At 34.2% G+C, this 13,596-nt stretch overlaps 1 protein-coding gene across 1 annotated transcript in view; it reads right to left on the reverse strand.

Moving 5' to 3' along the window:
• Positions 1-6,133: 6,133 nt before the first annotated feature.
• Positions 6,134-13,596, reverse strand: part of LOC110098209 — a 62,395-nt gene continuing 54,932 nt past the window's right edge. Inside the window, exon 3 of the mRNA XM_020824951.1 lies at positions 6,134-6,401. Coding sequence (XP_020680610.1) covers positions 6,134-6,401 — 268 coding nt within the window. The remainder of the gene's footprint in view (positions 6,402-13,596) is intronic.

Genomic DNA, 13,596 nt, shown 5'->3' on the forward strand with positions numbered 1-13,596 from the left:
AGATTTCAAAGGTTTGCCGTCATTACCAGGAGGGTGACATAGCTTTTAGTTTTCCACTACACTCGGTTTGGTGTAAGTGATTTGTAAGGGCTTCTCCACCCTACTATGGGTGTTAAAGGAGAGTCACTATAGTGTTATTGTAATATCATGAGAGAAGGACTCAAGGGAGTGGACATACGTCAAGGTTTCCTGAACCATTATAAAATTATGGTGTGTTCTATTTTCTTCTACTCCTTTATTTTCTACATTTTCAATTTCATACATGAATTTAAATTTTATTGCAAACTACAGTTGAATTAGTAATCTTGTTTTTTTTTTTTTTTTGAAGAAAGCTGAAGCTTATGAATTACTGAAAAAGAGGTAAAGCAACTACAGTCTAGATTCCTTCTTCAACATATTGAAAAAAGAAGGAGGAACCTTATTCTCAGAACAATCAACCCAATTAAAGCTACTAAATAGAGCATAGTTAGCACATAAGTTTGCTAACTTATTGCATTCTCTACTTATGCAATTAAAAATAACAAAATTAAACTTTGAAAGAACTTCCATACCATCATCCTTGAACTTCCCTGTTTTCCAAGCCTTTTTAAAGTAAGAGATGATGTTTGAATTATCTCCTTCGATGATAATGCCCTTATATTTAAACATCCAATCCTTTATCTCCTCCTTTAGAAAGTAAATAGCAAGAAACTCCAATTGAGCTATATCCCAATGAATATGAGATTTTTCATAAGCAAAAAGGAACCTTCCATTACTATCACGGAATACAGCAGCAACACTTGCTTTGTAAGATGAAAGAAGAGAAGCATCTACATTAACCTTAAGCCAATTGGGTGGAGGAGGATGCCAAGCTTTAGACAGTCTTAACGACTGATTAACATCCTAAAAGCCCAAATTGTATTGACTAAAGTTCTGAGAAATCGAAACTTGACATATAGCATTTGAAGCTAAAAAACTGTAATTATCTTCAACACCTTCATGGATCATCTTGTTTCTACTTTTCCAAGACAAGAACACTATATTGCAATACAGATTAACCAACATGCCTTTCATCATAATATTGGTTTCAATCCAATTAATACAATGCTTACTTCTATCAAACATAGGAATATCAATCCCCAATGGTTTAAATGCTGAATTATCTCTCTCAGTTTCTTGCAGCCACATATAATATGTTCCACATCATATATTGCTTCACATCCCCTAGGACAATTAGTATTCTATATTAGTATTCTATAGTATAGAAGTTGGAGAGAGAATAGCATTCCTATTCAATCTCCACCAGAAAACCTCCACCCGTGCATTCAATTTCGCCTTTCTGATCCAATTCCAGTTTAGATCATTCACGAACTCAAAAGCATTAGATTTACTGATTAGACTCAGGATGGTCATTCTAGAATTTTGATTTATCGGTTTCTTGTAATCTTCATTCCTATCCTGAGTTATTTTAATTTGTGTGATCAAATTGATAAGGTCCCTACCAAAGTATTTACTCAGCTCTAGTTCATTCCATTGAGCATCCTGAATAAACTCTTTTACATGAACAGAGCTGTCATCAAACGGGATGATGAATGTAGGCCATTTGTTTATACATTTGTCCAGAATCCATGTATCTTCAAGAGCATTCACAGACTCTCCATTTACTATCTTCCATCTTACAATTGGCTTGACCATTTTATAACCTTCTCTCAGTAATTTAAAGGCTGTAGAAAAACAACCTCTACTATTACCTTTCTCCAGATTTACACCGTATTTTGAAGCTATAACCATGTGTAATAATGATTGATTATCATGTATAAATCTCCAAGATAATCTAACTCTTAAAGCAGAAGTCTTAGTAGTGTTTGAATGTAATCTGCGGCCGCCATATTCAATTGGTTTGCACATATCAGACCAGCTTACATAATGCATCCCCATTGAGCCATCCTTCTTAATCCAAAAGAATTTTCTGCATAATCTGTCAAGTTCTTCTAGCACCTTTTTAGGCACTAATGAGTGAGTTACGTGAAAGGTAGGGATAGCTAGCAAAACTAACTTTATCAAAATAAGTTTTCCCGGCAATGATAAGCTTTTGCTACCCCATTGATTAAGCTTTCTCAAAGCATTATCAATGATGAATTTAAAATCATCTCTCCTCAGTCTTCTCAATGCTAACTTCAAACCGAGATAATTGAACTCATTAACAAGTTTAAAGCCCATAATTCTTGAGACACTTCTCTTCTTTCTCCTCTTCACATGTTTCCCAAACATAGTCATGGATTTATTATAGTTTATCCTCTGCCCAGTCCATTCACAAAAATTGTGAAGGATTTTCTTCACTCCCAAAACCTCTTGCCTATTAGCTCTGGAAAATATGATCACATCGTCTGCGTACAATAAATGGGAAATTTTTGGACCTTCTGGATTAATCTTGATACCACAGGAGCTCTGATGAAAGGCATTTAAGAGAAGTTGTGAGCAAAGTATAAAAGGATGGGAGATAATGTACATCCTTGCCAAAATTTGCTTCTAGCTTGAATCCAACTCAAACAATTGCCATTGATGATTATAGAGAACTTGGGATCTTCTACCACTTCATAATTAACTTAGAAGTTTTGGGAGGAAAGTTAAATTACTCCAATACTTTCTTTAGAGAAGACCAAGCCATGGAATCATAGGCTTGCTCCATATCTACTTTGAAGGATACAAGACCTTTAGAAGCTTTTGAGAACCGTAGCTTGTGAAATACTTCTTGTGCAACCAATATATGATCAGATAAGGATCTCCCCTTAATGAAGGTTGCTTTCTCCATAGAAATAAGTTTAGGAATTACCATATTTAGTCTATTCAAAATTATCCTTGCCGCCACCTTATAAACTGTGTTGCATAGACTTATTAGTCTATAATTGGATGGAAGAATGGGATTAGAAACTTTGGGGTTAAGAACTATTAGAGTTTCTTTCCATTCCTTGTTAAGCTCTCCAAGGCTAAAGAAATAGCTAATAGCCTTCCAAAAGTCTTCTTTAATAATTTCCCAATAAACTTTAATAAAAGTATGACAGATCTCATCATTACCTAGTGAAGTGTTTCCTCCCAGTTGTTGTACAACTTCTTCTACTTCAGCCATGGATAATTCAGAATCTAGAAAATTCATGTCCCAAGAATTCAAGCTGTTGGTAGTTGTCGGCCACCCTTCCAGGTTGCTCCTTCTAGCTTTGCATTTCTTTTGAAAAAATTGGAGAAAAACTTCCTCCATTTGGCATTGATCTTCCACCAACAACCCATTTTCATCTTTGACTTTAATTATCTTGTTAGAGTTTCTTCTAGTACTAGCATAAGAATGAAAGAACTTAGAATTACCATCCCCTTCATTTAACCATTTCACTTTGGCCCTTTGCTTCCACCACGTGTTGAGTCTTGCCATGTTAGTGTTTAGTTCCATCACCTTAGCTTTGAGATTCCAGTAATCTTGCTCAGATAGGCTCCCTAAGGATGACTCTTTGCATTGAAGAACCAAGATCTCATTCATGAGATTGACTTTTAGTTTATTTAGCTCCTTATGCTTCGACTTTCTCCAATAGAACAATGATTTCAGGGACTTTTTAATTTTTTTGTTGAGAATTTGAGAGAAGTTACCTTGATAATTCTTGCACCATTCCTTCCTTACCACCCCAAATGAAGCTTTATAAGATGCCCAATAATTCTCATATTTGATGATCCTACTAGGATTTGAGTTGAAGTTTTTGAATTGTAATAAGATTGGATAATGGTCCGAGGGTATTCTAGCCAAATGCCTTTCTACCAATTAAAAAGTAGAGCTTAAAGCAGCAGTGTTGACAAAACACCTATCCAATCTTTCAAGGATCCTAGCACCTCCCACTTTATTGTTGCACCATGTAAATTTAGGACCGATGCACCCAACTTCATGCAAATCATTGTTGAGCAAGCATTCCTCCATCTCCCTTGATCCTTGAGAATAGATGAATCTTCTTCCTCCCAATTTATCTTCTTTACACATTAAACAATTAAAGTCTCCACTAACTGCCGTTGGAAGATCAATATTGGAATACATATCTAACATCTTCCATAATTCCCTTCTCTTACGCACCTCTGTACTTCCATATATCATGGCAACCTTCCACTTTTCATTATTGAGAACTTTTAGTTCTCCAATTACCATCTTTGGAGAGCAGTCTTCCATCGTGAACATTGTTGTATTAGAATTCCAAAGAAGAATGATGCCTCCAGAAAGCCCTGAGGACGGAACATATAAGGAGTCTCAATTGCTCCCAATCATGCCATCAATTACACTTCTATCAGTTTCACTTAATTTGGTTTCAACTAAACCAATAAAACACACCCCATTATTTTTAACAAACTCCTTAAGGTATAAGGAAGCATTCCTCTTTCTTGCTCCCCTACAATTCCAAAAAGTATTAGAATACATTAAAAAGGATTATGGGGATTACTCCACAAGGTACCTTTCCCTTCAAGCTCCAATCTTCGGCTTCTAGTAGATGAATTGATTGGTCCCAATTCCCTTAGCTATTTATGTCTCTTCTTCTTAGAAGGAGGTGCAGATCCCACTTTCCCACTAATCTCAGCAGTATTTGTTTTAGTTAAAACTGAAGCAGGTCCTTCCATACCATCTTTACTTGTTTCCATCTCTATAACTTTATTGACTTCATTTGCAGCCTTTCCTTCTTCCAGAATGACATCAGTAGATGATTCAAGTAGTTCTCCTTCTTCCAAGTCTACAAGTGCATGAAAGCTATTGTTATCAACCATGATAACATATTTCTCCTATAAGCTTCCTCCTTGTGCTTTAGTATCTGTAGAAGCATACATGTTTTGTTGCACTATCATCTGTTCTTCTACAAGTTTGTCTTCTGTTACTTTTCTCCCAATGGAAACATATTGCTTTGATAGAGTCACTTTACTACTTCTATCAATCTGAGCAGATGGTCTTTTGTTCCAATTTTTATTAAAATTCTTCTTTTCATAACTCACCAACATCCAAGGACCATATTCTTCATTATCAACCAATTCTTCTCCTGCCTTATGATTGTCTTCTACAACATTCTTCTCCATCATGTTTTTTGAATGATCCTTGTCCGACTGATTTTCTTTCTCCCTATTCACTATAAAACTCTTGGTATAATCATTTTTGTTATGGCCAATTTTCCCAAAATTAAAGTATAAATTAGGAAGCCTTTCGTATTCTATCTTCTGGAAAAATCTGTCTTCTTCTCCCTCTACCCACACTCCTGTAGGTAGTTTAGCATCCAAATCAATTCGGACACAAACACGTCCAAATTCCCTTCTTGACCATTGGAACATATTACCATAAATTAAGTAAGGCTTCCCCACCATGGAATCTATTCGACATATATTTATTTCATCCCAACAGAATAATGGTAAATTTGGCAATCTAATCCAAATAGGAATAGAAAGCCCTTTAAGAGAATTAGGATCAAACCTTTGAGTCCATCTATCAATTCCAACAATGTTACCATTGACGAACCAGGGACCATTAGTAAAAACTGCTTCCATGTGCTCCATTTCAAAAAAGAACACAAAATCCATCCTTTTCCCAGGACAGTGAGATGAAACTTACCATATTGTTCCCATTGTTTTCTCAACTCATAGATGATTGAAGAGAATGGGACTTCTCCTCCAAATATATTAACCATTAGAGACTTGTTATGCTTTTTGGAATTCTCACAGACTTTCTCCACATGAAGTTTAACAGTTTTACCATCTTTAGCTACACAGTTACAAAAATCTAGGTTAGTAACTTTAATATTTATGCTTTTAGACCATACATTCTGAAAGGATCCAATATTAGGCCTTTTGGGCATTTCCTCAATCACCTCATCACAGCTCCCGAGTTCTCCAGTAATGCATATACGAACTTCTTCCAGATCAGATTTCATCTTACCTTGTTCTACTGTATTTCTCTCCTTCAATTCAGTTCGCACAGGTTCATTAACTTCAGTAGTTTTCTTTAACAGAGAAACTAAATTTACCTCATCTTCAGTCCCCATTCCAGCAACCATATATTTGTTATCAGATATAGCTCTTGGCACCATAACATTTTCCATCTCATTCAGGATCTTTCTTGGCCACCCAGTATTCTCCAAAGTAACTTCCATCAATTTGCCTTACCCTTACCAGGCACTTCCAGCAATTGTTTCTTTTTCACTTGACCTCCTTCATTAATGATTAACAACTTGTTCACCATAGCAGAAGTTTTTAACCCAGGAAAAATAATTGATCTATCATCTCCAAATGTCGGTGGTGAAGACGAAACATCTCGAGCTCCTTCGATGATTGGACGTCCCAACGAACGTTGATCCTCTATCGGACCGCCGGCCGCAGGTGGCCGGTGACCGTTCGTCGTCATTGATTCGACGACGAAGCTGCGAAAATAGAAATTCAAATAACATAATTTTGAATTCTCAGACTCTCTCTCTCTCTCTGATTATATCAATCACTTACTCAATTAGTAATCTTGTTTGGATAGACTTATTTCATGTTAAAAAACTTTGAAAAAGAAAATCAATTTTTTAATTTTCTTCCACTTATGTTAGTCACTTGACTAGAATTTTTCATAAATTATGAGATCAGTTAAACCACAAAAAAAGTTTTTTTAGTATTTTTTTAAAATAAACAAAACATGTTCCCTTCCATCCTAAATACAGAAGTCAAGCACTTCCATGACAATAAGACTTTTTTTTGGGAAGATACAAAATTGCCAGTACTATTTTAGCTCATTGAATCTCAGATACCACTCTTTTCTTTATATTGAATTGTCCGTAGTAAGTTTCCTTTTTCATTCTATATGAAAAAATTGGAAGAAACTTACTTGCTTCTGGAAAAACTCCCACTCACAAGAGCACACCACTGAAGATTTCATGCATTAGGAAGCTATCCTACCAGAAAGTGAAATACCTTGAAGATGGTGAACCTTTCTATTGCCTGATGCGCCTTTATGATATCACACTGAATGGCTACTTTCCTCAAAAAGGGAAGGAGAGTAGAACTTTTGTTATACTCGACTTAAAGGAGAGGATGAGCTATACTATGGCTTTTCTTCACCTTGGATTTACGTGAAAGCATATGCATGGATCAATATCATCGATAACTGCTATTATGAGGAATCAGGTGATAAGTCTAGAGAGCTAGAGAATGACTGGGATGAAACCTTGTAAGGAGGATCCTTAACCAAGTTGTTTGGAGACTTTACGATTTGTGCTATCATTGGAGACAAGCAAGAGGATTACCCATGGAGACCTTGTTCTAATTTTTCCTGTATGCGCAGTCTTGGGCTACAAAGGAGAAATCGATATGCCGATCGGAGAAGAAGAGTTAGTGATATGAGTATGAGTACTAATACATATCTAACCATAACATAACCTAAAAGGTGGCTCAGTTGCCTAGAATGCCACATGTGTTGCCCCTCCCGATTTCATTGAGTCACCTTACGATGAGACCCTCACATCCTCTTTCTGGACTTCTCAATAGGTCTTTTTTTTTTTTTGGATAAAGTTCTCCTCCTATGTCCTATGGGTATGTCACGGGTCATTTCTCATCAAAATAGAATTGGGTTGGCATGGTTTTGTAATAGTGGCTTTTCTCTATCAATTATGATGAACGGTGTTTGAACTTCTTTTGAATCTTTCCTCTTGCTTTGCTCGAGCTATCGCCTCTCTCAAAAATTTAGAGAGGAGCCTCCAAAATTAAGAGTTTTCTTTTCAAAAAGGAGAGAGGGCAATATTGGTCTAAGTTCAGGGGCACCCTTGATCAAGCTTCCTCTCAGACTGAATAGAATCACCGATTGAGATTTGAAGCTCGTGATCTCCTCATCAGAGAGGAAAGTTTGTTATTCTCTTTTTAACCAAGTGCTTTCTTAGGATCCTACCTTGGTACTCTTAGAGATAGTTTAATGAGGTCTTACAACCTCCCCTAAACTCTTAAGTGGTATTAGAGAGGGCTTTGGAACTCACAATTTTAAAATCCCCAAGGTCTTATGGCTTATTTTAGTAATAGAAATAAATCAGAGGGTTATTTTATAACCTGTTTAACTTTGTTTAAAAATATTCCATTTAATTTTTGATAAATCTGCATGTTTACATTTATGCAAACTATTAATTTTAGAATTTGGCACATGATTCAAACTAGTTATTCCTGTCCATTATGTATAGTTAATGGAGTCAAAATTGAAGTCTCATTTACTAAATGGAGTAATGAGGATCTGAAGCTTGCTCAATTAAATGATAAATACTTGAATTATTTTTTTTTTGTATATTAAAATTTGAGGATTATATGAGAGTCTCTACATGTACAATATGGAAGGAAATATGGGATAGATTGTGCATCACATATGAAGGAACTAGTGAAGTCAAACAATTTAGGTTGAATATTTTACTGCATGACTATGAACTATGTTGCAGGAAACCTAGCTAGATAATTTTTGAAATATACACTAGATTCACTCAAATAGTTAAATCCATGCATGCTTTAGGTAGAGAACTAGCCAATTCTGAAAACGTTAAAAAAGCACTATGTTTCCTATCTAGTATTTATGATACTAAGGTCACTGCAATTTCTAAATCTAAAGATCTGAATGTGTATTCTATTGATAACTTGTTTGGCTCACTCGTTGCCTACAAGTAAGGTGTAAGTCAGAGATTACTGATGCAAAAGATAGAAAGAAGGAGAAAATTGTGGCTTTGAAAGCCAATGACTCGAATAATAATAACTCTTTAACTAAAGACAATGATGACATTGCATTGATGACTCCATTGTTCAAAAAATTTTTGAAAAGAAATCATAAGCATTATCAACAATGGAGATAAGGTAAAAGTAGTAAAAAATTTAAAGTGTCATCTGACATAATTTATTTTGAATGAAGGAAACTAGCCCATTTGTGAACTGACTGTCCAAATTTGAAAACTCATTCAATAAAGGATAAGGGTGAAGAGAAGGCAAAGTCTAAAAAGGGGAAGTAACAGACACAAAATACTTTTTAGGCAGACTCCACCTTATAATCATTTAAACAAGTAGAGGAGGTAACTAATATGTGTCTCATGGCTAATGATAATCTTCATCAATTTGATCAATATGAGGTATGTTAGCTATTCTATGATGAAATTTTTATTATATCAGAAAAAAAAATTAATGATTCATATAGGAAACTCAAGAAGATGTATGTTAGCCTGAGAGTTGAACATTCTATTCTACATATAAATCACATGTCTTTACTCGATGAGTTTGATGCATTAAATAAGAAGCATGCTGACTTAACTAATGCATATGAATCCTTGAAATTAAAGTATCTTGAGTTAGAATAATCATTAAAATATTTAGAAACATTTGTAACTGAACTATATCATAATGAGCGTGTATTGAAATTAGAATTTATAAGCTTTGAAAGTGCAAATGAATTCCTAAAAGCAAAATTCCATGCACTTCAACATAATAAACCACCATCTACACAATGGTATAACTCCACATCACTGCATACTAAAAGTTTGTGAGGGTTGTGAAATCCTAAATAACTAGTCCTGAGGCTAACCAAGAGGAGGGGGGTGAATTGGATGTTTAAGAACTTCTTTAACAAAAAGAAAATCTTTTTATAACTTTATGCGGAAGAGAATTACATTCACAATAAAAAGATAATTCAGAGATTTCACCCACAAAGTTATCACAAAAGTAAATGTGAAAAATAAAGTGCAAAAAAACAAAATCAAGAACAAACACACGAGATATTTATAGTGATTCGATCAACCTGACCTGCATCCACTCCCTAAAACCTCTTGTTCTAAATATTGGATTAAACCTTTAGTGACTCTTCTTTATATTCCACAGCTAGGCAGAGAAGCCCTTACAAAATCTCTTCCACCAACCCAGTGCAATGGCGTAGCCAAGTCCTTTGACACCAAAGATATCTTCTTCTTCCAAAAACTTCCCTCAAGATAAACCTTGAATCTGATGGTACTAAGGTTCAAACTTGCCAAAGAAATTGTGTGAACCCCCTCCACACTCCCTTGAAAGCCATAAGGATCTTCTCCCTCTCAAACTCCACCCTTTCTTCTCTCCCTTTCAAGGCTCTCACTTTAAGTTTTCTCTAGAAGAACAAAGACTCAATGCATGCCAAAGACACCTATAATTTATTTAGAGAAAGATCAAATAGAGGGCATTAAAAAATCCTAAAATATCAATTTTATCATCAAATATCATACAATATGATCTTGAGATCCTATATAATTAATTCAAAATAGCCCATTCAATTAGTACGATCATCATTGCCCTATACAATCAATTCAAGTATTTGAATAGATCATTTTATATGATTATTAGATCGTCCAAGATAATTAGTTTAACAAAGATGCAGTTCATCTAAGACAAATATTGGAACTACCAAAATTGTCTATGTTGATCATACAGTATGATCCAAATCAAACAGTACAATCAAAATATAAAAATTAAATAGATTTGATTAGCTAATCACAATATCAATTTAGGCATTATTGTCACAAATCATCCAGTACGATGTACGTCATCTTGAAGGATTAGAATAAAATATGAAATTCTAAATCTTGCCTAAATTATGATTAGCAGCTATTGTTTATGATTATAACTAATCATCCTGGATTATCTAAATCATCCAGTATGATTAGTTAAATGAGTTGATTGTACAACACGATATAAATCTTATAGTACGATTAGTTCAAAAATTAAACTTCTGGTTTTGATTCAATCTCACTCCCCATAAGTGTTTGTGTGCATGGTCACCAAGCTAGTATATACCCTTATAGGACTTGAATCAAGAAATCAAAATATAGCAATGAATATTACAAAAATCTTTATAGTATAACCTATTCTACCCAATCTTGAGCCTTAAATATTTATTGGATGTTTTATGATATTCCTGAAATATTAGTACACACATAAACAAATATATTTTATAAATATAAGTAGACATATGTATGTGAGCCATAATATTTGTTATCATCAAAAACATAAACTTGTGAGCTCGAGTTATAAGAATCTCGCCCTTTTTAATGATGGCAAACATTATAGATTGAATATGAAAAATTAAAAATATTTTCTTCTAATCTCCCCTTTACTAAGATAATTATATTAATAATATGGGAAATAAAAAAGGTTTCTTTTTTTTACAAAGAAATAAAGAAAAAGCTTTTAGACCCTAAATAATATATAAACTAATGCAAATACATTATGAATATATGCAATTTAAATATAAATACAACCTACCAAATATATTCTCCCCCTTTGACATTATCAAAAAGAAGAGAAACACATAAAAAAATGGAATACACATACCTAGCTAAAACCATACAGACACTGATCAGGTATAGGTGGTGGTGATGATTAAGAAGAATCAATTAATTTCAATAAATTTTCTTAAAATGAGAAAGTTACATCTCCATTTTATTCAAAAGCTTATTAAGGAATGAATTGACTGCACTAAAATCCAAAAAGGTTGGAAACTTGAATATTATCAACTCTAGCTCAGGCTCCTTACATGTTAAAGTCCTTTTTAAAAAAAAACAAAATCTAATTCATAAAATAAATTAGAAAGGAAATGTGATATTTTCAAACTTTTTTCAGAAAAATATCTTAAGAGAATAGCATTTCAAAGTGATGAACCAGAAATTATGATTCTCAAATTCAAGTGTCGATGATATCAGTTGGCACATCGATTTATCTAAGATTTAAAAACTTAACATAAAGGAAAGCTAACTTATTGTAGGATCATTTTGTGCCTCTTTATCAATTTTGGTACACTTTACATATCTTTGATTTTTGATACACTTTAAGCATCTTATAATTTTTTGTGAACGTTACGTATGTTTTCATTTCCAGCTCAATTTGTGCCTCTTTTAATTTTTGTGAACTTGCTTCCTTTTTAAGTCTTTAAAGATTCTCAACTGTGAGATTATCTTCCAAATATAAGAGAAGAAAAACTCACTCCCTTTTATAGAGAAGAGTAACCCACAAACCAAATCATGATCCATCTGATATTGACAAACAGCTTGAATAAGAAAATTTAAAAATAGATTCATTAATTTGCAAAAATATTCAAATGATATATATAACTATAAGAAGATGAAACAAATCTCTATTTCATAGTCAAATTTTTAATTTGAAATAATTTTTGTTTCAAAATAAATTACACCACTTAAGGAGTTAGAGGAAGAGGGATAGTCATCAATTTTCTACTTTAACTATTTAGAAAAGTCAATAATCACTTACCAAAAAAATTAAGAAAAAAGAAGGTAAAATTTTCATTTTTAAAAAAATATGAGAAGTGATTGATTATCTTATGCAAATATAACATGAGATGTGATTTGTGGGTGATGATTAGAGGGTGTCTCAAAAATATACATGAAAATGAAATAAAATAAAAAAAAATTACAAACATAAATAACAAAACACTAAAATAATAAAAAAAATAAAAGCATTCATAGCGAACAAAAATAAAACAAATAACATATACATATATATTAACTACAACACAAATAAACACACAAATAAAACTTTATACCTCATCATCTTGCTTCTAGTTTGATAATTCAGAAGCTAGGTCTTGTTACGGATCTATGGTTTATGATTTTGATGATAGCAAAGATTCCTTATTTCTCTACGATTGCCTTATGTGCTAACGTTTCAGGTCCACGCGATCAGAATGAAATCTGGAACTAGCTCAAGATTGGGTAAACTAGATCTATGTCAGTTTGTAAACTTTTTCCTTTCTTGAGTCTGTTGTATTTGGTGTGGCTATAACTTGGTAGAAATTCTCTTGCTCCCTATATGATTTCTATTTTAGGTAACATCTTCCGGGACGATATTAATATCGGCCTGGATGATCTGTCCAAAATCAGAAACCCTGATTAGGGCATCCTCATTAAGGCAGGCGTCAACAGATCAGCCTGGACGATACATGTATCGGCCAGGACGATAATCTCAATTCAGAAAGAATCAACCGCCATAATCAGTTTAGGAATTCTTTATTTTAGGAAATTGGCCAGGACGATATTATTATCGTCCAGGACGATCTAACTCAATCATGCCTAAATTGATCTGGTATCTTTGGAAAGCATTAATGGTTGATTGATATGATCACATCGTCCGGGACGATCGCATGATCGGCCAGGATGATAGCCTGAATGATCTATATCGAACAGCTAGTATTCAGGGCGATGATCAGGACGATTGAAATCGGTTTTAAACTAATCGGCCAGGACGATGAACTAATTTTCTTCAGATCATCTCAAATCGTTCCGGGCTAATGAGCTTAATTTGTACTGATCGGCCAGGACGATATGCCTATCGGCCTGGATGATAATGTCGACAACTTGCATTAATGAGCTCATTCTGAGAGCTTCTATTTAAGCTTTGGCATGGCACTTTGTAAGGGTCTTTGGCAGCCATTATAGCTTCGTTCTTGTGGGCGAAACTTGAAGAGAGAGCTTGAAAGGGAGAGAGGAAAGGGTGGAGTTTGAGAGGGAGAAGATCCTGTGAGAGGGAGGAACTCAAGGGAGTGTGGTGGGGGATCCACACGGTTGCTCCGGCGAACTCGCACCG

Source organism: Dendrobium catenatum, unplaced genomic scaffold, assembly GCF_001605985.2.
Source record: "Dendrobium catenatum unplaced genomic scaffold, ASM160598v2 fragScaff_scaffold_1594, whole genome shotgun sequence".
Taxonomy (NCBI): Eukaryota; Viridiplantae; Streptophyta; class Magnoliopsida; order Asparagales; family Orchidaceae; genus Dendrobium; species Dendrobium catenatum.